Below are 23,973 nucleotides of genomic sequence, written 5' to 3' on the forward strand. Positions count from 1 at the left end.
TGGGAAAGGCGGTGGGCAGGAGAAAGGACATTCCAAGGCAGGCGCGGTCTTCCTGAGCCAGGGGCCAACCTCCAGGAGCCGGGGGAGGGGACGCGGGAAGCGGGGGACGGAAGCTCGCCGGCCAGGAGTCCTTTCCTCCTCAGTCCCAGGCCTTCACCCTTGGTAGCGAGCGCACCCTGCCGGGGGAGCAAGTCTCGCCCTAGCTTCGCCACGAATGGGCAGCTGCAGCCTTCCGCCTGCCTAGGCCAAGCTTCGGCGGGCCTCTCGCTGTCCAGCCTCCCAGCGGAGGGCTAAAGAGAAGGGGACAGGAGGCGACGCGCGGCAGCCACCGGACCTTCGGGCCGCGCCGGCAGCCGGCCTCCGGGGCTGCTGCTGTCCTGGCCCGCCTCCACCCTTCCCTCCCCGCCCGGGCCCCTGCTGCCTAAGGCAGCCCCAGGATCTGAGGCGCCCGGCGCCCCCCACCCCCACCCCTTTGCCCTCCCCTCCCCGGCTCCGGGATTCCCAGGTTCCGGAGCCCAGGCCGAGCGGCCAGCGGCGGGCAGCTGGGCAGGGAGGGAGGGAGGGAGGGGGCCGTTCGGCCTCTGAAGTCGGCCCCAAGTTACATGTGGGAAGCGGTGGCTGTGACGCAAGTTTCCAGGGGGCCCTGGGCTTGGAGGGAGCGCGCCAGAGCGGCTCCTCTCGGAGCAGTTGCAACCGTAAAAAAAAAAAAAAAAAAAAAAAAAAAAAAGCTCCGAGCAGCACCCCAGGCCGCCTTCGGCTTCGCCGGGCCCAGCAGCGCGCTCCCGCCCCGCGAGGGTCTTCGAGGGCGCAGACCCTGTACCGGGCAGTCCCCGTCGGACCCCGGGCGCACAAGCTGGGCTCCCTAGCTGTGGCTGGCCGTTTCTTTCTTTTTTTTTTTTTTGCTACGCTTGCCAACCTGTCAGCTGATGGACCTCATCACCCATAGTGGCGCATGTAGCTCGGCCGCAGCTCGCTCCATTCACGCCGCGCCCCCAAGGCCGCCCGCGGCCCCAGCACCCGGAGCTGGAGTGGGGGGTGGCCCGCAGACCGGGGCCACCACCCGCCCCCGGGGGCCCGCGCCCCTCTCGCCCCGGCCTCGCGCCGCCCGGGGGGCGCTGCAAATAGTCCTTTGTTTACATGCAATTCCTTACTCCGCGGAAGGAGGCCGGGGGAGTGCTGAGTTTTCACCAGCTGTTTCCCGCCTTGAAACAGACATCTGATCAGCTGCAAACACACACAGACACACACACACACACACACACATACACACGCCCGGGGAGGCAGGCCGGAGAGACCTCCCTCCCGCCCCTCCCGCCCGCCTCCCTCCCCTCGCCGCCGCCGCAGCCAGCATCTGGGACCGGCCGATTCTGCACCTCCGTCCGGCGCTGCCCTTTGATTCGGATTTCCATCTTGCATTCTCCGGCGGACCGCGGGACCTGGCTCGTGCAAAGGAGGGGGGCTGATCGCTATGGAGTATTTCATGATGCCCACTCAGAAGGTGCCCTCTTTGCAACATTTCAGGAAAACAGAGAAAGAAGTGATAGGAGGGCTCTGTAGGTGTGTACTCCTCCTCCCCCTCACCCCCTTCCCAAGATTGCAGCCCCCGGCCAGTCAGCCCGGGCGGGCGCGCGTGTGCGCACGCATGGCCCGCGCCGCGGACCCTCTCGCCTTTCTTATCCGCCGAGGCGGCTGCAGCCCCGCGCGCCAGGCTTGGGCCGTCTGGGGACCTTCCTCCCTCGGAACATGGGGGCCTCGAGCGGCCCCGGTCACTTTTGTCCGCTGCAGGCGGGCGAGTCGCGACGTTTGTAAATTGCAAACAGACCCACGTGGTTCTGCAGCAGTCCCGGCCATGCTTGGTGCTGGTGGCTTCCCCCCCGCGCTTCCTCCTCCCCCCTCCCGCAGCGGCTTCCTTCCTCTCCCTCCTTCATCGCTCTCTCTGGGCCCCCCCACTCCAAGGGAGACTGGGGGGCCCGTGTCTCGCGTGGGGCCAAGGGGCCAGGGGCTACAATGCAGCCATGCCGCGGCTTCGGGCGCGGGGAGGGGGGTGCGGGGAGCCGGGTGGTTGTGAGTGTTTGCTGGGACCGGGGCTGCAGCGGGGTCTGGGGGCGTGCTGGAGAGGGGGTGAGGGAGTGGGCGGGACCCGGGAAGCCAGCGCGGCCCGCCAGGAGCGCCGCGGACCCGGGCACGTTGGCGGCCGCTTACTAGCTCGCCGCCCGCGCCCGGGCGCTGTTTACTAGCGAGGCCTGGACGTGACTCTGCAGCCCTCTTGGAGTAGGCGGACCTCCGCGCGCAGCCTCGCGGGAGCTGTAGTTCTCCATGCCGCGTCTTTGCGGCATTGTGGGAGTTGTAGGCGCGCCCAGGCCATGCTTTACCCGCACAAAGCTCGGCCCCCGCGGGCGGGATGGGCGAGGCAGGCCGGGTAAGGGGCTTTTTGGGGAGTGGGCACCGTAGGCTACCCCTAGTCTCGCCGGATCTCTGCCCGCCGCATGTAGGCCTCGGCTGCAAACTTTCGTGTCTCACGCCCCTCCCCCCAGTCATAAACCGAAAGCATCCAGTTGCCCAGCAGGCTGGGTGGGTGGGTGGTCCAAGATCCGTAGCCCTCCCCAGGAGCTGCTCCCTAAATTTGGCCCGGGTTGCTCCGGGATCTATCCTTTGCAGAAGAGTAATGGGTTAGGGGAGTCGCCCTGGACACTTGTTAAAATGCACACGCCCGCAATTCCGATCGCTAGAAGGGCCTGTGTATCAGCATACTGAACACTGTCTGCGGGACGGCGATACCGCGTGGGCTGTTCTCTGCGGGTCCAAGTTTGGGACCTGTGGCTCCTTTCCTCCCGTGCGGCTTTCGGAGAGAAATGGCTCCCCAGGGCTGGGGCCACGTGCTCTGCCGCCCCGGGCAGGCAAGGCGGGGATTGAGGGAGGAGGAGTCGCAGGCGGTGTGGCCAAGGCTGGTGGACACCGCGGGCTGCAGAAACCAGGCTAGGGGGAGGTTGCTGCACACGTATACATCGTTCCCGCCCCCTCTCCCCTCACAGGGCTTCTGCCTTAACTACTCTCAAGTTCAAGGTGGTAGGCAGTCAGCAGTCCTGAGTGTTGGCCCTTCCCCAAGGTCCATCCACCTGGAGGGCTTAGCTGTAATAAGTGAAAAGAAAAAGAAAACAATTCTGGAGCTTGTAATACGTTGTAGGGTCTCGTTTTGCAAGACTTCTTTAATCAAATTGTTAACAGTCTTCCTCTGTTAGTTAAGTGGCTTTATAATTTCTGTGTGGGTGGAGGACACAGGTTTGGGAAGGAACAGGTAGGGCAAGTGGTGGGGCTGGGACTTGAACTCTGATCCCTGCTGTTACCCTGAGCTGCTGGTTGCTCCGGGAAGGGAAGGCTGGGCAGTGAGGAGGTGGGTTGAGCTGCCCCAGATGCTGGAGCAGACATCCTGGGCCCGACCTCAGGCAGGCGTGGCAACATAGGACCCTCTGGCCACAAAGCCTGAGCCTTGGCTGAGTCCTCTCTGGGCCCCCTAGGACTCCAGCTTGACCTGTTTCTGTTCCAAGCCCCGCTTCGGAGAAATCCAGCAGTTCCTTAGGGACCAAGTGCCCCAGGCTTGGGCACGGGGACTGCTTGGCTTGCCCAGCTGTGAGGCAGTTGTCAACCTATGTGCTGGGTGTGGAGTTGGGGCCTCTGGGTTTATTCATTTTCAGACGGAGCTGCAGGATGAGGTAGGATTGAGTGTGGGTTGGGCAGGACCTTCTGGCCGGATATACTGGCTTCTCAGGCTGGTGGACTTTGCTCCATCCCTCGTTGACTAGCAGGGCTCCCTGCTTCTCTTCTCGGTCTCCCAGACCTGCCTGCAGGAGTGAACTGTACCGGACCGTGGGCGGGGGTGGGGGTGGGACGGAATGGGCGTACCTGACAGCGGCACCCTCACACACTGTGTGGTTTTGGACCCGTTGACTAACTGCTCTCAGCGTCTGTAAAATGAAGCACCTGTGAAGCTTGGCTATGCGTGTGGAAAGTGCCTGGTAGCTATTAAGTGGCGCTTGGATTCTTAGAATCAGGAGCATGGTGGTCTTAAAGAGTTTAGCTGCCCGCTGCCAGGGAGAAAGAGGCCAGCTCCCCTCAGAGGGAGCTACAGAACAATTAGGGGCTTTGGAGTGTGTGTTGGGTCCCTGGTCTGGTATTTATGAGACACTTACTTTGTGCTGGGGCTTCCCAGGTGGCGCTAGTGGTAAAGACTCCACCTGCCAGTGCAGGAGACATAAGAGACACAGGTTCAATCCCTGGGTGGGGAAGATCCCATGGAGGAGGCATGGCAACCCACTCTAGTATTCTTGCCTGGAGAATCCCATGGACAGAGGAGTCTGGTGAGCTACAGTCCATGGGATCGCAAAGAGTCAGACATGGCTGAGCGACTAAGCATACACACCATGTGCTGGGATTGAAGACACTGCAATGAACTAGAACTTGCCCCTCTCCTAAGAGATGGAAGTCTCATGGTGCTACAGAGTCTTGTCAGTTTCCTTAGGTGCGTGAATTCTGGAGTCTTGGGTACAGACTCTGGAAAAGCAAAGCATCTTGTTACTCTCGATCTCTCTCTCTTATTTATTTACCTTTCTGTTTACTTGTCTGCGCTGGGTCTTAGTTGTGGCATGCGGGATCTTCGATCTTCATTGCAGCATGAGGGATCTTTAGTTGTGGCGTGAGAACACTGAGCTGCAGCATGTGGAATCTAGTTCCCTGACCAGGGATCAAACCCAGGCCCGCCTGCACTGGAAGCTCAGAGTCTTAGCCACTGGACTACCAGGGAAGTCCTCCTCCTCCATCTCTTTTAAACTTCACTATGACCCTGTGAAGTGAGGCAGTATGTGCCCATTTTTTGAATGGGGAAACTGAGGCTTCAAGAGACAAAGTGCCTAAGCTTGGGATTCCACAGCTAGTAAGTGGCAGGACTGGAGTTTCCACTAGAACCCAATACAGGCCTCCCTCTGAGAGGCTGAAGGAACTGGGGGGAGGGGGTATTTCTCATGGGGACAGTCCGGACATGGTTTGTTCTGGAACCGTAGGCAGGGTGTATGGATAGAAGCAACGGGCATGGGCCAGGGCCTCAGGCTGCTTCAGTAGCTGCTGCAGGAGAAGGATGGGGGCCTTGGGCATCCTTGGTGAGAGGGTCATCTTCCTCCTGTCCTCCTTTTTGGGGTATAGGAAAAACTCCAAGTGGGCTTTCCCACCTCTGACTGCGTAGACATTGAGTGGTAGGTTTGTGAATGACTTTGGGGCAGCGTGAAATGAGAGCTCTCAATGGCTAATTTGAGGCTGGAGCTGGGTGGGTATTGGGGGGTGGGTGTGGGGAATGGGATACCCATTTGCACTTGGGCTGGGCAGAAGGGAAGGGTATAGGTTGGGATCTAGACTTGAAGAGCCTGCTTCCTGCCCTTGAGCCTCTGGTTGGGATGCCAGGGTTATTCTGTGGGGAGGGAGGGAGGGGTTGTCGTGGGGGTACCCTGAGAGTGGGAGCAGCAGCTCTGGTCTTGGCACTGGAGGCTCTGCCACCAGCTGCCCAACCCCAGGAGACCGGCTGGCTGAGGGCTGTCAAGGAGGGAGAGGAGAGAGAGACAGTGTCTGTGGACCAGGCCTCACCGCTGACCTGGGGATTCTGAAGTTGATGTGAAAGAGTGGAAGGACCTTACAATTACTGTAAATCGGGTGTACTTCTGCAAAACTCATAAAGAAAGGTAAGGAACTTCCAGGCGTTTGCAGAAAAACCCACTTTATCTAGTACAGTAGCAGCTGGAAATGCTAATTAGCCATCCTTTATAGGAGCCCCTGGCAGGCCAGCAGTCAGAACCCCTGGTTAGTCGTGATTCCACTCATCAGAACTTTGGGTTAGTCTGCATTCTATTAAAGAAACTTCCAGGGCTATTTAGGTGAGTTGGTCTTGGTGGCAGCCCAAATCCCTATGAAGAACTATGGCTTTGGGGTGAAGTCTGTTTTCTGAGCTTAAGTCTGCACGAGCTTAACCAGCAGCTGGTTCCAGAACCAGGAGGCAGGGCTGAGGGACTTGGTGCTGAAGGGGACAGCATGGACCATTCAGAAGAGCCAGGCCCCCTTCCCTCTGGGGAGGTTTGGAGCTTTCAGGCCTGGGGTCCTGTGGTCTCCTTTGGTGTCACCCCACCTCGTGGGCATCTTGGGGAGAAGGGAAGGGCCAGAGGTTGGCTCCCCAGGACTGAGGTTTCCTGAGCAGATGAGTGGGCTGGCGGGGTGCAGGCGGGGTAGGGGGTGGGTTGTTGGGTTCTGGCTTCAGGCTGGAGAGTTGGTGAGTCTCGGCTGGGAGGCAGGGGGGCTACAGGGCTGTATGTGAGCCCTCAGTAAAGGGTGCCGCCCGAAGGCAGTGGAGGAGAGCATGCATTTTGGCTCCTGCAGGTGCCTGTCGTATCCTGGTGTGGCTGCCGGACCTTGGGCATGCCAGTTCCCCTCCCAGAACCCTGGATTCCTCATTGCAGCTCAGCCACTAGGTGTCCATGGCGGTCAAGGAAAAATACAAAAAAGTCCTGTGAATGGCAGTAAGAGCTGACCGGTTGACAGTGCACACCTGTGCGCAGCCTCTCTACGCCATGACTGTCACCTGTCTGTCAGGGCATCTGACCTGTGGTGCTGGGACCGGGGTTCAAGTCCCAGCTTCAGCACACACCAAAGCTGTTCCCTTCCCAAGCCTCAGTGTCTTCATCCCATCAGGCCACTTGACTCAGAGGAAGGTTGAGATGGTTCAGTGAGATAATTCCAGCGAAGTGAGTCTTTAGCATATTATGTTAAGAACTTAAGACTTTTTACTTTTTTAATTTTTTTGGCCTCACCAAGTGGCTTGCAGGATCTTAGTTCCCCAACCAGGGGTGGGTTAAACCTGGGCCCTCAGCAGTGAAAGCACCAGTCCTAATTCTCAAGACTTTAAAAAAACAGTAACTCTGTGGCTAGGCTCTACAGGTGGGCCTTCTGGAAGGGCCAGCACTCAGAGCGGCCCAGAGGTGCAGGTGGGGCTCCTTTTTGACCCTTTAATGCTCTGGTCAGCTCTGGTCTTTGGGCATCACCAGGAGGGAACCCAGGGAATGGGTGAGTGGGGGCGTCTCTCCCTGTATCTCTCCGGGTGGGGGAATAGGAAACTCCCAGATGGATGTCAGTCACCAGGTGCGTTGGATTCCTGGGGACATCTCTCCCCATCTCTTTAATCCACCTGCCGCAGAGGGTCTGGAGGGTGCTGGCAGGCCTGGGAGCCCAGACTCAGCTCTGATCTCCCTTCTCCCCCAACCAGCAAAGGGCAGGCAAGCCACTGTGCATCAGGTCTCTGACCTTCATTTTCTTTTTTTCTCCATCACCCCCACTGTGCGGGTGCATGCTAAGTCACTTCATTTGTGTCCTACTCTTTGCGACCCTATGGACTATATAGTCCGCCGGCTCCTCTGTCCATGGGATTCTCCAGTCAAGAATCCTGGAATGGGTTGTTGCCATTTCCTCCTTCAGGGGATCTTCCACACCCAGGGATCGAACCCGCGTCTCTTATGTCTCCTGCGTTGGCAGGTGGGTTCTTTACCACTAGCGCCACCCGGGAAGCTTCCCACTGTCAGGTCAGGGAAACTGAGAGATGTGAGGTGCCCCTGGCCCGGAAATGGGGGAGCCAGGTGCCCGGCTAACCGGGAAACCACATCCCTCCCATTCTGAGCCCTCAGTCTCATTTGTAAACGGGGGGTCATGGGCCCCCTTTTCCAGTGCTCTGAGGGAACTGTATCTTGGCGGGGGGGTTGGGGGGCTCCCTGGGAGACGCTGGGGCTGCTGGTGGAGGACAGGGCTGGTCTGTGGACCCCTGGCAGCAGCTGATGTGAAGCTTGCTCCCAGCTCACCCCTAGCCGATCACCCTCACGTGGGGACAGGTGGCAGAGACCCAGGAAGGGGCAAGGGCAAGTTCAGGGGGTCGCTCAGGGGAATGAGGAGGGACAGGTAGGGTGGGTGGGGGGCCAGGAAGACCTTGGTCTCCAGCTGCGGGAGATGCGCTCCCCTCCACGGTTTCCCAGCAAACTCCTTTTTTCCTGGGGGTGGTCAGAGGGGCCGGGGCACCTGCTTCTGAGCGCAGGCTGCTCCGCCATCGATGGAACAAAGCTGCTCAGAACCGTCTCCCCACGTTTCCTCAGATCTGGGGGTGTGAGCTGTCTTGGCCCGGGCCTGGACCAGGTCACCCCAGCAGGGCCCCTCAGGAGGAAGCTGGGGCTGTGGCTTTGGGTGGGGCCGGTGGCCTCTTCTGGGAGCCTGGCATCTGGAAGCCATCAGGCCAGGGTGGGGGAGTTGCAGGAGAGGGCCGGGGAGGGGAGCCTCCCTCTTCCAGGCCACACACAGGCCCACCCCTCGGGAGCAGTGGCGTTGGGCCCACAGCCCCGCTGCTGGCTCTGTCTCCCGCCAACGCCTCTCAGCCTGCAGCCTCGTCCCCTTCCACTGGCTGCCTCTCCTGCGAGATGCGATCACATACTATGCAATAACATCGCCTGCTGTGTGCTGGGAGCCTCGCTTTTCTGGCCCAGGGTGGGCCTGCCTTTCAGGGTGGGTGGGCTTGGGCACAAACTGTCCCTAGGGGGTGCTGGCTGGGTCTTCTTCCTAGAGCGACTGGTACCCGGCTTGTCTTGGCAGTCTTAGCACAGTGTCTTGGGCTGGGCTGGAGGCTTACGTAGGAGCGTACGTGGCTGCGGAGATGGGAAGGGAGGAGGGACATCTTCCTCCATCGTCAAGCCTGCGACCCTGAAGGAGGGGGCCCTGGGGGCACAGCGAGGAGCTCAGAGATGTCCCAAGAGCAGGTGTCTCTGATTATCACCTGAGGCCACCCACATCCAATCACAGGGATTCTTAGCCATGTGGGTTTCCGGGTCCCACTCAGGCCTGTTGGCCAGACAATGGGGTCAAGACTTGGGGTCCACACACTGACGTTGACAGCCAGGCATTTCAGAACATGCTACTCCATCAGCCCCCTGGTCTGCTGGGGGGTGTAGGCATCAGACAGAGTCGGTATATTCTGTAGGGGCAGCTTGCCTGTTACTCTTGGGCCCTCTGGAGATGAAGACAGGGGCCCACTGGGAACCAGGCATGGAGGGCACCCAGCCTGAGCCCATCCCTGTTCTCCTGTAGCCTGGCCAACATTCCACTGACCCCTGAGACTCAGCGGGACCAGGAGCGGCGGATTCGGCGGGAGATCGCCAACAGCAACGAGCGGAGGCGCATGCAGAGCATCAACGCGGGCTTCCAGTCCCTCAAGACCCTCATCCCCCACACAGATGGAGAGAAGCTCAGCAAGGTGAGCGAGTGCCAGGAGGACTTCCTGGAGGAGGAGGTGGGCTGGAGGGGGAGACTCGGGAGATACCAACAGTTGGGGTCCCTGACTCGTCCCTCCTGCCCTCAGGCAGCCATTCTCCAGCAGACGGCAGAGTACATCTTCTCCCTGGAGCAGGAGAAGACCCGGCTCCTGCAGCAGAACACACAGCTCAAGCGCTTTATCCAGGTAGCGCTCTGCCCTCCTCTTGGTGCCCTTTCCCTGGCATGGGCATGTCCGGGCCCAACCACTGGCTTGGGACTGTGATGTTGCTGTGGGTCCCTTATTTCCTACTGACCTGCCTACTTCTGGCACTTGCCTTCCTGCCCAGGGTCCTGACTTAGCCATGGGCAAGTGCAGTGCAGTGGGGCGGGCTCTAGAAGCAACCGAGTGACTTTGGGAAAGCAGGTCCCTTCTGCCTCCCTTTCCAGCCTTGGCTTGGTGGATTTGCACAGGGGGGCTCCCTCGTGCATGTGCACCTGGGTTTGACAGCTCTGGTGGGGGGCTGCGATGGAGCTCCGCACTGCCCTGGTGGTGGTGGTGGTGATGTATGCAGTATCACCGCACACTCATCAGCCCCTGGGGGTTCCCCAGGAGCTGAGCGGCTCGTCCCCCAAGCGGCGGCGGGCAGAGGACAAAGACGAGGGCATTGGCTCACCGGACATCTGGGAGGACGAGAAGGCAGAGGATCTGCGGCGGGAGATGATCGAGCTGCGGCAGCAACTGGACAAGGAGCGCTCAGTGCGCATGATGCTGGAGGAGCAGGTGAGGCGGGTGGGGTGAGGCAGGCGAGGCGATGCTGTTGGCTCAGAGCTCCTGCTTTGTGCCGGGGCTGGGAGTCGGGTGTCCGGTGGGGTGATCAGTGGGGAGCAAACCAGACAGGTTCCTGCCCTGGGGGGGGTGGTCCCTGTCTGCGCCTGGGGAGATAAGTCAGAGGCACTCACACTGTAAACACTCATCCGTGATAAAGGCCACAGTGGATCAGTGGGCATCAGCGAGGGGGGATCTGGGCTGGTTCCACCCCACAGCTTCCTTGTGAGGGTGGGAGGAGCAGAGAGGGGAGAAGGGTGCTCCAGGCAGAGGGAACTACATGGGCAAAGGCCTGGGGCTGGAGGTGGGCAGGGAGGGAGCACAGCCTGCGGGAGGGAGAGGAGTCAGCTTGGGCCCCGCGGCTATGGTGCAGGACTTTGGTCTCCATCCTGAATACGTTGCGAAGGGCCCCGCCCCTGAGCCCTACTGCTCCACCCCCAGGTCCGCTCCCTGGAGGCCCACATGTACCCGGAAAAGCTCAAGGTGATCGCACAGCAGGTGCAGCTGCAGCAGCAGCAGGAGCAGGTCCGGCTGCTGCACCAGGAGAAACTGGAGCGGGAACAGCAGCACCTGCGGACCCAGGTGAGCGGGAGGGGCCTGCAGGGGCCGCCCACACCTGGGCTGGGGCTCTCAGACCCAACATCAGTGCCACCGGGTGTCCAGCAGGGCTGACCCAGGGCCTCAGTCGCAGTAGTGTGGACATTCCTGGCTCCCAGGTGTCTTGCCTACATGATTACGTTGACTCCTTATAGCAGCGCTTTGAGGCCTGAGCTGTTATTACTCCTGTTCTACTGATGAGGAATTGGAGGCACAGAAAGGTTCACTAATACGCCCAAGATTTCTCAGTGAAGTGGGGCCGGGATTTGAACCCTGGCCATCTAGATTCAATCTGAACTCCCAACCACTGTATTTATTAAATGTGAAATGCTGGCATTGCTCTGGAGAGAGAAGGCCCGTGCAGTCTCAGATGGCCAGAAGTCCCTCTCCAGGTCACCTTGCCTTCATTTCTTAAAATAAGAGGGGTGGGAGGGGTCATGATTTGGGCATCCCCGAGCTGTGAGTGAAGGAGGTTGATGGGCTGCTGGGGTGTTTGGTGGAGGCTCCCCAGGTGGTGGGCGGAGGGAGATGGTTTGGAGGACTGTCCGCACCCTCTGTGATGGACAGAAGGGAAGGGGCTTCTCCTAGAACCTTTGCAAAGAGACTGAGGGCCCCTTGTCTCGTAGCTCCTGCCCACTCCGGCCCCCACCCAGCACCCCACGGTGATAGTGCCGGCGCCGGCACCCCCTCCCTCCCACCACATCAACGTCGTTACCATGGGCCCCTCCTCGGTCATCAACTCTGTTTCAACGTCCCGGCAAAATCTGGACACCATCGTGCAGGTACCTGGGCCTGGGGAGAGGGCAGTGCTTGGGGGCTGCTCCCTGGGAACAGGCCCTTTGGGGGGAGATTAGAAAGTGGGGGGGTGGAGGGGATAGAGACAGGGATATTGAGCGTTGAGTGGGGGGAGGAGGTCTGGAAGCCAGATGGGTCTCCATCTCTGTATCCTGGGTGAGGGGCAGAGAGGGAGGGACCGGATGGCCGGGAAGACCCCATTCCTTCCCTCGTTGGGGTTTGCTGGGGCTGTCCTTTGTTCCAGGAGCCTCCTGCTTTCAGAGTTCTTGCATCTGTCTCTTGGGTTTTGGGATGAGGGTGGAGGTGGAGGAGGAAGAAACAAGATGCTCAACTCTGAAGGTTGAGCCTGAAGTCCCTGCTATGCCCAGCCTCGTGCAGAGACCCCCTTTAGGAGGCCCAATGACATTGCAAAGAAAGAAACAACCCAAAGGCCCAAACGGAAAAAAAAAAGTTCATTGAAGTCCTGGGAACTTGAGTTGCACCCGGCAAACTGAATAATAAAATTAATAACAGAGACCTTCAGTAAAGCCAACAGGCAGGCTTTTGAAATACATAAATAAGGGAGAGAGGCTTATGACTTCAGGCAGACTTGCACTGTCCCTCTTCCAAGCCAGATTCAGCTCAGGAGAGAGCGTCTAAAGTTTGTTTTCCCCCTGACTCTGAACGGGCTGCTCCTTTTGCCAGGCTTCCTTCTGGTCCTTTCTGGGGTGTGTGGGTGGTGGGGGAGACACTGCTGGAGATTCTGGCGGTCCACATGGCCCCCGCATCCTCACGGCAGCCTCCCCCGCCCAATCCCAGGCAATCCAGCACATCGAGGGCACCCAGGGCCAGGAGGAGGAGCAGCGGCGAGTCGTCATCGTGAAGCAGGTCCGCGGCTGCCCCGAGGCCCACGCCTCGGACACCGCCTCCGATTCGGAGGCCTCAGACAGCGACGCCATGGACCAGGGCCGGGAGGAGCCGGCAGGGAACGGGGGGCTTCCCTGACCAGCCCCCCAGCCCTCCTCTCCCTTCTGGGGGCTGGAGGGGGCGGGGCAGCAACTGGGAGAGAGACGAGGGTGAACGAGTGAGAAATTTTTACAAAATTTACGGCGTCATTTGGGTCTCTTTTATGACCTCTTTTTTCAATACTGTAAATCGTCCTTTGAGTGAAGCCGCCCTACCCGAAGTCGGGCTGGGGCGGCAGGAGCGCCTGGCAGCACCCGGGCACCTGGGGCTGGGCCTCGGCCCCGGAGGCTGGGGAAGCGGACGTGGAGGTGACTGGCCTCTCTCCGCCAAAAAAGCATTTTTTCAATGAAACATGTTTTTAAGACCAGGGAAAAAAATCAAACAAAACCCCAAGGTATTTTTGCCCTCTCCGGAGCCAACCCGGGACCGTCAGTTTTTAATTACCCCTTCCCTCCTCTTTTTTTGGTGTTCTTTCTCCTTTAAGCACTTACATGGGTTGGGGGTCTGGCTGGGTCGGGGCTCTGGGGGTCCGGGGGGTCTCCATTGCTTCTCGGTTGGGGTTTGCTGCTGCCCTTCTCCCCTCCCCTCCCTCACTACCCGGCCCCCCACCTCTCCCTCCAGGTTTCCCATCTTGCACCCCAAAAAAGTCTTTGTCTCTCTCTTTGTTTTGTCTGTTGTTGGTTCTTTTTTGGTTTTGGTTTTTTTTTTTTTTTTTTTTTTTACAATTTTGAGGTCTTTGTGTTCAAGGAGAAACTATTATATTTTGTTAAAAAAGTGGGGGGGAAAACCAAGAGGCCCCTGTGCCTTTATAAAGAAACAAAATAAAGTTTGTACTTTGTTTTTTAGATTCTCTGTCTCCTGGGTGTGTGCTGTCCTGAGGGGCTGGTGAAAGCTCCCTGGGGGTACTGTTTGGGCCTGCTGGAAGGGGACTGGATGTGGATGAGCGTGATTACTCCCCCAACTTATTATTGTGGTGTTATGATGAGAAATCAGGGTCCTGAGATTCCCTGGCTTTACTCTGGGGATTCTGCAAAGATGGGAGATGGTGTTGGGATTGAGGTGAGCAGTTCCCAGTTTCTCCTGGTTGGGAGACAGGAGAGAATGAACAGCTAAGCCAATAGTTCCTATCTGCTAGAGAAAGGACCCAGGATGTTCAGGGCTCCCGATTGCCACTTCCCTGGCTTGTGTAACGTCTCTGAACCACAGGATCCTCATCTACAGAAGGGAAGGGAGCACTGCAGTAAGGTGCAGTGTTTAAGAGCTCAGGTCCTGGAATCAGTCTGGTGTTGATCAGTTTCACCTCGGCCACATCTCTTGATCTTTGAGACTCAGTTTTCTCTTCTGAAAGTTGGGAATCATAAGGGCTCAAGGTTAAATTTCTTAATCCTGTATGACCAGAAATGGCTTAATAACATCTCACTCTTGACCTGCTTTTCCTCAGGTATGTGACAGGTATGTGGGGACTGAGGTCAGAGCAGAATAGTGGATTCACACCTCACCCCACATTGAATGCTTCTAGATGTGAATTTGTTGGATAGAAAGGAAGGCAGGGGCCTGTATTTTTTTTAACTTTTAATACTTTTTTGTTTTAAGTGAAATTAACAGATTTTAAAATTAAGCATTTAAAAGTGAACAGTTCAATGACATTTTGTTGTTGTTCAGTCACTAAGTCATGTCTGCCTCCTTGAGATCCCATGAACTGCAGCACTCCAGGCCTCACTGTCCTTTACTATCTCCTGGAGTTTGCTCCAGCTCATGTCCATTGAGTCAGTGAGGCCATCCAACCATCCCATCCTCTGTTACCCTCTTCTCCTGCTGCCATCAATCTTTCCCAGCATTAGGGTCTTTTCAATGAGTCAGCATTTACTACATTACTATTCTGTGCACCCATCACCTCTATCTAGTTTCAAAACATTTCTCGTTTTAAAATGATCCATTAATCAATCTCTCCCCATTCCTCTCTTCTCTGATCCCCTGACAACCACCAATCTACTTTTTGTTTTTTAGTATTTAAAGAAATTAAAGTATAATTTATCTTAGGTAAAAATTCACTTTTTTGATTTTGGTTGTGGGAGTTTTGACAAATGTATATAGTTGTGTTACCATCACCATAATCAAAATAGAAATTAGTTTCTTCATCCCCATGTTTCCCCCTGTCCTTTTGTGATCCACCCAGCTCCTGGCAACCAAGACTCTATTCCTATGATTCCTATGTAGTTTTGTCTTATCTAAAATGTCATGCTATAAATATACTCATTTATAGTATATGACATTACATATTTAGCTTTTTGAATCTGGATTCTTTCACTTAGCATTATCACTGTAGGTTTCTCTCTTTTGGGGGTGTATCTAGGTGTATTTACATAAATTAAACGCGTGTTTGAGGGAAGGGGCTTAGTTAGGATCTGGGCGGGAACACCACTTCCCAAGACCAGCAGAGCGACCCCTTTTAGCCAGGTGCAAGACACGTCCTACGGGTTGCAGGCAGCGCCTAAAAGGGTCAATAGAGGGCGCTGTGGAACCAGGATGTCTGGCAAGCAAGGGCAGAGGCTCCGCCTCCTTCCGGTGTCTGCGGGACTACTCAGTTCCTATAGGCCAGAGGCGGAGCTCGGGGGCGGAGTCAAGGGAATACCCAAGACCTGTCCTTGGGAGCCCAGCGACCGTAGGCGGTCTCACGAGCTGGCGGCGGGAATCGGGGGCGCGGCCGCGGCCCCGCCCCTTCCCGGACTCGCCCCGCCCCGCCCCTCGGTGCGCATGCTCTTTGGTGCCTCAGGCCATCTCGCGCGCTCCCGATAGCACGCTTCTCTGGCTCTGGCCCGACCCCGCCCCGTGCCCTCCCACGCACGCTCCGCACGCAGACGCGGCAAACGTGCGTTTCCCGCGTGTCCTCCGCACGGAGGCGCTCGCAGGCTTTCTGCTGTGCCCGCTGGGGCGTGTGGTGGCTCCTTCGCCGCAGAAGTTTGGAGCGCCCGCCGATCCAGTGACTTAACGATGTCGCAGTCAGAAAAGGAACAAATGACCGTAGAGTTAATAACTTGTTTCCTTTTAACCCACAATGTTTGAGATGTTATTTCCTCACAGGTAGTGAATGTAAGAAACTGAAACCATTCACCTCAAATTGGGACTTGAACCCGTGTGGACCCTGCCAAAGCCCAGCTTGGAAGTTAAACCCAGATGGCTGGGACTCGAAGGTGGCCAAAACTCACTGTCTTGTGAGATCATACATCTGGTTTCAGGACCGAATGAAGCTCAAGCTCTTGATGTCTCGTCACAGAAAGAATTCAGTGAGAGACAGAGTGGTAGGTAAGAAGTAGATTTATTTAAAGAGAAACGCTCCACAGTATGTGGGCCATTTCAGAAGGAAGGAGCAGTTTCAGGAGAAACTCATGCCACCGAGTGGACCATGGAAGAACGCAAGTGCAGCCCCGAAATGTGGTAGTTAGCTCTTAAGGACTGGGTAATTCATAGGCTAATGAGTGAGACAGTTATTCCAACAATTTTGGGGAAGAGGTGGAGATTTCCAGGAATTGGACCACCACCCACTTTTTGGTCTTTGATGTTCTTGGAACTGTCTTGGAGCTTCTGGTGAGTCACTTAGCTTGCTGAGCTGTTACTGAGGATGAAGGTCTAGTTGAAGTTGACCTGTCTGCCATCTTGGACCCATTTGGTTCTAATCAGTTTACCTCGTGTCCTTGGGCTTCATCATTCTTTCAAAGGTTGTGCCCTACCCACTTCCCTCTTGTTTACAAACTACACATGAAATAGCTCATTCTTCCTGCTGAATCTGGGAGCCCTGTGTGCAATACTTTGGCCACCTGATGTAAAGAACTGACTCATTTGAAAAGCTGCGAAAGATTGAAGGGGACGACAGAGGGTAAGATGGTTGGATGGCATCACTGACTCAACGGACATGAATTTGAGTAAATTCTGGGAGTTGATGATGGACAGGGAGGCCTGGCATGCTGCAGTCCATGGGGTCGTGAAGAGTCAGACACGACTGAGCGACTGAACTGAACTGAACTGAACTGTGTGCATCTTGCTCTGGCCACACCTTTGTGGGGAAGGCCGTGGATCCGGGCACTCAGGAGCCAGGCCTAGGGTTCAGAAAGGGCATGGTGTCCAAAGGGCACAGCAGACACTGGCCTGGGAGGAGGAAGAAGTGGAGATAATGTAGGAACTGGATTGTAGAGGACTTTCAGGTCATGCTACTTGACCTGAAAAGAAGAAGCTTGGACTGTATTTTTTGTAAAGGAAAGGAGTCTAGGAGAGACATGACCAATGCGAAGTTCAACAAAACCTTTCTTATAAACTTTTGTATTGAAGTACTGTATTACGTACACTTAGAGGGCTTGTAATGAAGCGTTTAGCTCTATGAATTTTCACAGACTGAATGTACACCCATATAGCCATCATCTTACCAAGCCTTCAAGTGGTTTGTTTCTTAAACAAACAAAAAATTGTTGGAAGTAGTTACAGAAATGTACAGGAGGCCACCTGCACCGTGCCTCCCCCAGTGCTAACATCTTGCCTACCTAATGTACCCCATGGAAACCAGGTGAGTGTTGTTGGTGCAGGCCACAGGACTTATTCAGAGTTTACAGTTTTGCATGGGTTCAGTTACGTACGTGTGTGTACAGTTGCTCTGTACCATTTTGCAACAGCGATTTTGAGAACTGGAGTTGCTCTGCATCCTCACCAGTACTTGATATTATATTGTCAGATCACTACATTTTTCAGGGTTTTTTTCCAATCAATTTGGTAGGTGTAGAGTAGAATCTCACAGCAGTTCTATTTTTTATATTTTTGGCCACATCTTTGGGCATGTGGCATCTTAGCTCCTTGACCAGGGATCGATCCCTTGCCCCTTGCAGGGGAAGCATGAATTCTTAATCACTAGACCATCAGGGAAGTCCCTAGTTTTGCTTATTTTATATTGTCATACAAATCGTACAGTATATATACGCTTTCTGTCTGGCTTCTCAATATAATTCTCTGAGATTCATATTTGATTTTGTGTATATTAGCAGTTTGTTCTGGGAGAAGGCAATAGCACCCCACTCCGGTACTCTTGCCTGGAAAATCCCACGGATGGAGGAGCCTGGTAGGCTGCAGTCCATGGGGTCGCTGAGGGTCGGACACGAATGAGCGACTTCACTTTCCCTTTTCACTTTCATGCATTGGAGAAGGAAATGGCAACCCACTCCAGTGTTCTTGCCTGGAGAATCCAGGGACGGGGAAGCCTGGTGGGCTGCCGTCTCTGGGGTCGCACAGAGTCAGACACAACTGAAGTGACTTAGCAGTAGCAGCAGCAGTTTGTTCTTTTTTATTTCTAAGAATACTGCATTGTATGAATATACCACAATTTGTTTAGCCAGTCATTTAACAATGGACACTTAGGGTGTTTCTAACTTATGACCATTGTGAATATATTCTAGTAGAGACTGTCCCCCAAATAGATTGTGCCAGCCTATGGATTCTGTCACCAGAGTGACGGTGAAGGGGCATCGTAAGCCTGTGCCATGGACCCTCTTTTGTGGTGGTTTCTTTGGGAGGGGACTAGGCATTCTTGGTTCCTACTGGCCTCCCCCACCCTATTTTAAGGTCTTTGTTAGGGATTAAATCTTATGGGAAATGTATGTCTGCTCTGATCTCAAGGATCGTGACATTGCACCATGTCCTCTTTGTGAAGATCCTCAGAAGAAATTCCTGTCGAGTCTCAGCAGCAGAAATAATTTCACTTCTCTGGAACAGTTGGTTTGTTCTTATTTTAAGGATACTGAATTGGCAAGTGATCAAGTTACACACACGTGAGGGTTTACGTATGCACTGCCGCTTGCTTTTGTATCAGCCTTACACATGGCTCCATTTCGTGTGCCTGTCTTTGTGTGGTTTTCATCTCCTATTACTTCCCATTCTTGTTTTCTTGGTGTACTTTATGGATATTTGGGAGCCATTTGTATGCTTTTCTGGCACAGGGTGGGTTATGATAAACGCTGCTTGTGCCCTGATTTGGGGGTGTGTGGCAGCAGAACATTTGCCCCCCCTAGTTCTGTGAGATGTTGAAGGGCTATCTAGCAGAAAGAGGGAGGGGACTCCCTGTGACCTTGGCCTCCTTAGCAGTTGGTTAACTGGCCTCAGACCAGTACATAAAGCCCGTGCAAATCCTCCAGCCACCTCTTGGGGCTGGCCGGCCAAGTTGTTCTTAGCCCCAGATTTGTCTCTGGCTCTCCCCTGCCTGCCCCTGCCCCTCCTGGACCCATTCCACAATCCCTTCTTCATCCAGCTGCCTCTCTGTGCTCTCCTGCAGGCCGCCGTCCTTGTCGCCTTTGTCTTTCCCCCTCCGTCTGGAGTTCCGCGTACCCTCCCTTGCCCTGCAAGTCCTGGGTTGGGGCGTGGGGTCAGTGGCGTCCCCTGCCTTGGTCCCCTCTCTCCTCTTGCCCTGCTGAGTTGCAGATTTTGGTGTTGATTGACGCGAGCACGTGCTGGCTGAGAGGAGGGGGGTAAGACTGGGGGCTGGGGGGCAGGATGGGCCCTGAATCCGGCAGCCGTAGGAAGGAATGAGCTCCCTGAACCGGCTGTCCCCCTCACCACACCCCTGGTGTTGAAAAGGAGCTAGGAGTGACAGCTGCAGGGTTTCCTGAATTAGGGGGCCTAGGTCACAGGTTCCCGCGGGTGCGGCGTGTCTCCATGGCAGCCTCAGGATCAAGTTCAAGAGGAAACCGCACAGCGATTGGAGAAGCCTGCGTGCGAGTGCTGCACACATTCCAAAGATTAGTCGTCCCTCTCACATTGCCTCTCGCCTATCTGAGGCAGATAGAGAGGATGCTCTGAAAACGGGGAAAAAGAATTGATAGCAGCCTGTTCCCTTGTAGGGAGAAGGAATTGTCTGGAGTGGACAGGCACTGAGGATTAGTGGGGTCTGCTTGTTTGAGATGAGGGGAGGGGCGGTCTCCATTCTCCGGGGACCTCATGGTGCGTGTCCCTGGCTTCCTGCGAGGAGGTGGGATGGCAGTGGGGAGGAGGTCTGGAGCATGTGGCTGGCTGTGGGCCTCACCTGGCATGCAGAACAGCAGAGTCAGTACTCTGTGGTAGTACTCTCTGTCACTGGAGGTATTCAAACAGGGGTCTCTGTGAGGGTTATTGTAGGGAGGATGGTGGGAATGTGGGTCCTTCCAAGGAAGACAGTCTCTAACTCCTGAGGTAAATGGGAAGGTCCTATTGATGAGGGCTACTCTAGAAGAAATGAAATCTGCTGACACCTTGATCTTGGACTTTCAGCTCCCAGAGCCGTAAGAAAATAAACTTGTTTAAGCCCCCAGTCTGTGCTATTTTGTTACGGCAATCCTAGCAAAGTAACATGCTGTCCTTTGTGACTTTTGTTTCACTTTGCATAGCATTTTCAAGGTTTAGCCACATGTTGTAGCATACCTTAGTATTTCTTCCTTTTTTTTAAATGACTGAATAATATCCCATTGTATGTCTGGACCACATTCAATTTATTCATTCATCTGCTGATGGATACTTGGGCTTTTTTCACCTTTTGGCTATGGTGCGTTGTTGGCTGGGTGTACAAGGACCTGTTTGACCACAAACAGGACATCTTTAAATCAGATGCAGTCAACCCTTTAAGCGGAGCTGGGCTCACCCTTCCTGTCTTCCTGGCTTGGGTTCCTGTGGTTTCTCTGACCCTCTGTCTGTTTCCCACATCCCCGCCCTGCCCTCCACCCTCTTCCCTGATGTGCTAACTCCTTTCTCCCCACCATGGATGCTGTTCACTTGGTTGATGGGAGAAGCATCAGGTTTGTGAGGCGGACAGATCCGGGCTCAAGCCCAGCAGCTCTGTTCCTAGTTGGTGACCCTGAACAAGTCCCTTCAGCCCAGAGCCTTGGGGTCCTCTGTGAGGTGGTGACGTTCGCCTCCCATCCCTCGAAGCCCCCTGTGGAGCGGGTGCCTCCTTGGTTCAGATGTCCTTTTCTCTCCTGTGACCGAATGAGGCCCCCTTCCTCACAAGGAGGCCCTCTCTCAGCTCCCCAGCCATGAACACTGGTTGGAAGACTTAATGTTGGTGTGTCAGTCGGGGTCTGCTGAGAAACAGTCAATGGGATCTGTGTTTACAGAGGAGGCCAGAAAATCAGAAATCCAAGGGGGAGGCAGCAGCTGGAAGTCAGGTGTGTGGACATCGCAGTCTGGAAGCAGAACTCCCTCCCCATGGCAGGACCTCAGTCTTGCCGCTTAAAGCCATCAACTGATTGGGTTAGACCCACCCGCATTAGAGAGGATGATCTACTTGACTCTGGCTGGGGTTTAATTATTTTTAAAGTATTTATTTTTGGCTGTGTTGGGTGTTCATTGCTGTGTGCGGGCTTTCTCTACTTGCAGTGAGTGGGGGAAACTCTCTAGTTGCAGTGAGCGGGCTTCTCATTGAAGTGGCTTCTCTAGTTGCGGAACACAGGCTCTAGGGCATGTGGGCTCAGTAGCTGTGGGGCATGGGCTTAGTTGCCCCTTGGCATGTAGAATGTTCCCCAGACTGAGGATCGAACCCATGTCCCCTGCCTTGACAGGCAGATTCTTAACCATTGGACCACCAGGGAAGTGGGAAGTCCAAGACTGCAGATTTAAATGTTAAGCACATCTGAAAAACACTTGCACAGCAATATTTACACTGTTTTTGACCAGCAACTGGGTGTCATGACCTAGTCAGGTTGACACACAAAATAACCCATTGCAACTGATACCTCATCAGTTCTCTTCAGACTGATCTACAGATTCATCATAATTCAATTAAACTTCAAGAAGACTTTTAAAAAACAATTGATAGGCTGATTTCCAAATTCATGTAGAACAGTTAAAATGACTTTAAAAAAGAATATCAAAGTTGGAGGATTCATACTACCTATTTTCAAGATTTATTAGGAAGCCACGGTGATCAAGATAGTGAGGTATTCAGTTCAGTTCAGTTCAATCGCTCAGTCGTGTCCAACTCCCTGTGACCCCATGAATCACAGCACGCCAGGCCTCCCTGTCCATCACCAACTCCCGGAGTTCACTCAAACTCATGTCCTTCGAGTCGCTGATGCCATCCAGCCATCTCATCCTCTGTCGTCCCCTTCTCCTCCTGCCCCCAATCCCTCCCAGCATCAGGGTCTTTTCCAATGAGTCAGCTCTTCGCATTAGGTGGCCAAAGTATTGGAGTTTCAGCTTCAGCATCATCCCTTCCAAAGAAATCCCAGGGCTGATCTCCTTCAGAATGGACTGGTTGGATCTCCTTGCAGTCCAAGGGACTCTCAAGAGTCTTCTCCAACATCACAGTTCAAAAGCATCAATTCTTCGGCACTCAGCTTTCTTCACAGTCCAACTCTCACATCCATACATGACCACTGGAAAAACCATAGCCTTGACTAGACGGACCTTTGTTGGCAAAGTAATATCTCTGCTTTTCAATATGCTATCTAGGTTGGTCATAACTTTCCTTCCAAGGAGTAAGTGTCTTTTAATTTCCTGGCTGCGAGCACCATCTGCAGTGATTTTGGAGCCCCCAAAAATAAAGTCTGATACCATTTCCACTGTTTCCCCATCTATTTCCCATGAAGTGATGGGACCAGATGCCATGATCTTAGTTTTCTGAATGTTGAGCTTTAAGCCAACTTTTTCACTCTATCACTTTCATCAAGAGGCTTTTTAGTTCCTCTTCACTTTCTGCCATAAGGGTAGTGTCATCTGCATATCTGAGGTTATTGATATTTCTCCTGATAATCTTGATTAGTGAAGGGACAGACACATATGGAATGTGATATATGTGACATATGGAATGGAACAGGACATAGTCCGGAAATAGATTCTCACATATATCGTCAATTAAGTTGTTTGACATGTGAGATCCTAGTTCCCTTACCAGCAATATAACTTGTGCCCCTCGAAATGGAAGTCTGGGAAAAGAAGAAATGAAAGTGTAGAGTTCTAAGTACTGGGCCACCAAGGTGTCCACATATATAGTCAGTTGATTTTTTTTAAAAGATGCAAAGGCAATTCAGGGTCGATAAGACAGTAAAGAATCTGCCTGCAGTATGGGAGACCTGAGTTTGATCCCTGGGTTGAGAAGATTCCCTGGAGAAGTGAATGCCAACCCACTCCCATTCTTGCCTGGAGAATCCCACGGACAGAGGAGCTTGGCGGGCTACAGTCCATGAGGTTGCAAAGAGTTGGACACGAGTAAGCACTAACACTTTCACACTTCAGGAGAGTCCTTTTAACAGTGCTGGAACAACTGGATATCCATTTGTTAAAATCTAAATTTTAGTCCAGTCTTGCAACATATTTTTTTAAAAAAGCAGAAAATGTATTATAGATCTAAATGTAAAACCTGAAACTACTTCTGGAGAAAACAGGAAAAAATCTTTATGGCCTTGGGTTAGGCAAAGAGTTCTTAAGTATGACACCAAAGGTATAATTCTTAAAATAATACATTGATCAAGTGGACTTTATAAAAATTAAGCATTTCTGCTCTTTGAAATACACATATAAATGAGAAGATAAGCCGGAGACTGGATAGGGAATATTTACTAATGATATATCTGATAAAGGATTGTCTCCAGAAGACATAAAAAATGGAGAAATATTTGAATAGACACTTCATCAAAGATGCACCAAAGAAGTGGATGACAGATACATACACAGGAACATGCTTAATATCATTTGTTGTTAGGAAGGTGCAAATTAGAACTACAATGTGATATCACTACACACCTATAAGAATCACTAAAATTTGAAAAACAGGCCATATTAAATGTTGGTAAGGATGTGGAGTAACTGATGTTGGGATTATAAAATGGTATGACGGAGAAGGCAATGGCACCCCACTCCAGTACTCTTGCCTGGAAAATCCCATGGATGGAGGAGCCTGGTAGGCTGCAGTCCATGGGGTCGCAAAGAGTCGGACACGACTGAGCGACCTCACTTTCACTTTTTACTTTCATGCATTGGAGAAGGAAATGGCAACCCACTCCAGTGTTCTTGCCTGGAGAATCCCAGGGACGGGGGAACCTGGTGGGCTGCCGTCTATGGGGTCGCACAGAGTCGGACACGACTGAAGCGACTTAGCAGCAGCAGCAGCAGCAGCATGATCATCTTAGAAAAAAGTTAAGGCTAAGAGGAGTGAATTAAGGGTTTGAGATGAATATATACACACTACTATATATAAAATAGATAACCACCAAGGACCTACTGTACAGCACAGGGAACTGTGCTCAATATCTTGTTATAACATATAATGGAAAAGAATAAAAAAATTTTTTTTTGCCACACTGTGCAGCATGTGGGATCTTAGCTCCCTGACCGGGATTGAACCCATGACCCCTGAGGTAGAAGCCTAGAGTCTTAACCACTGGACTGCCAGCAAAGCCCAACTCTTAGGTATTTACCCAAAAGAAATGAAAGTGTATGTCATAATGAATTGTATATAGATGTTTATAGCAGCTTTAAAAACCTAAAGTCTCTCA

At 53.8% G+C, this 23,973-nt stretch overlaps 1 protein-coding gene across 3 annotated transcripts; it reads left to right on the forward strand.

The window, feature by feature from the left end:
• Nucleotides 1-1,231: 1,231 nt before the first annotated feature.
• Nucleotides 1,232-13,325, forward strand: TFAP4 (transcription factor AP-4). 3 transcript variants are annotated; one of them, XM_006054870.4, is made up of 7 exons: nucleotides 1,232-1,557; nucleotides 9,151-9,316; nucleotides 9,422-9,520; nucleotides 9,926-10,096; nucleotides 10,583-10,723; nucleotides 11,365-11,520; nucleotides 12,332-13,325. In XM_006054870.4, exons 1-7 carry the CDS (start codon nucleotides 1,469-1,471, stop codon nucleotides 12,515-12,517), a joined length of 1,008 nt encoding a protein of 335 aa, XP_006054932.1. In that variant the 5' UTR covers nucleotides 1,232-1,468; the 3' UTR covers nucleotides 12,518-13,325. The 3 variants fall into 3 exon arrangements, with proteins under 3 accessions (XP_006054932.1, XP_006054933.1, XP_025130510.1); XM_006054871.4 differs by having other exon boundaries at nucleotides 1,235-1,498; XM_025274725.3 differs by lacking the exon at nucleotides 1,232-1,557 and adding an exon at nucleotides 1,627-2,419.
• Nucleotides 13,326-23,973: the final 10,648 nt, after the last annotated feature.

This window comes from Bubalus bubalis, chromosome 24 (genome assembly GCF_019923935.1).
Source record: "Bubalus bubalis isolate 160015118507 breed Murrah chromosome 24, NDDB_SH_1, whole genome shotgun sequence".
In the NCBI taxonomy this organism is placed as follows: Eukaryota; Metazoa; Chordata; class Mammalia; order Artiodactyla; family Bovidae; genus Bubalus; species Bubalus bubalis.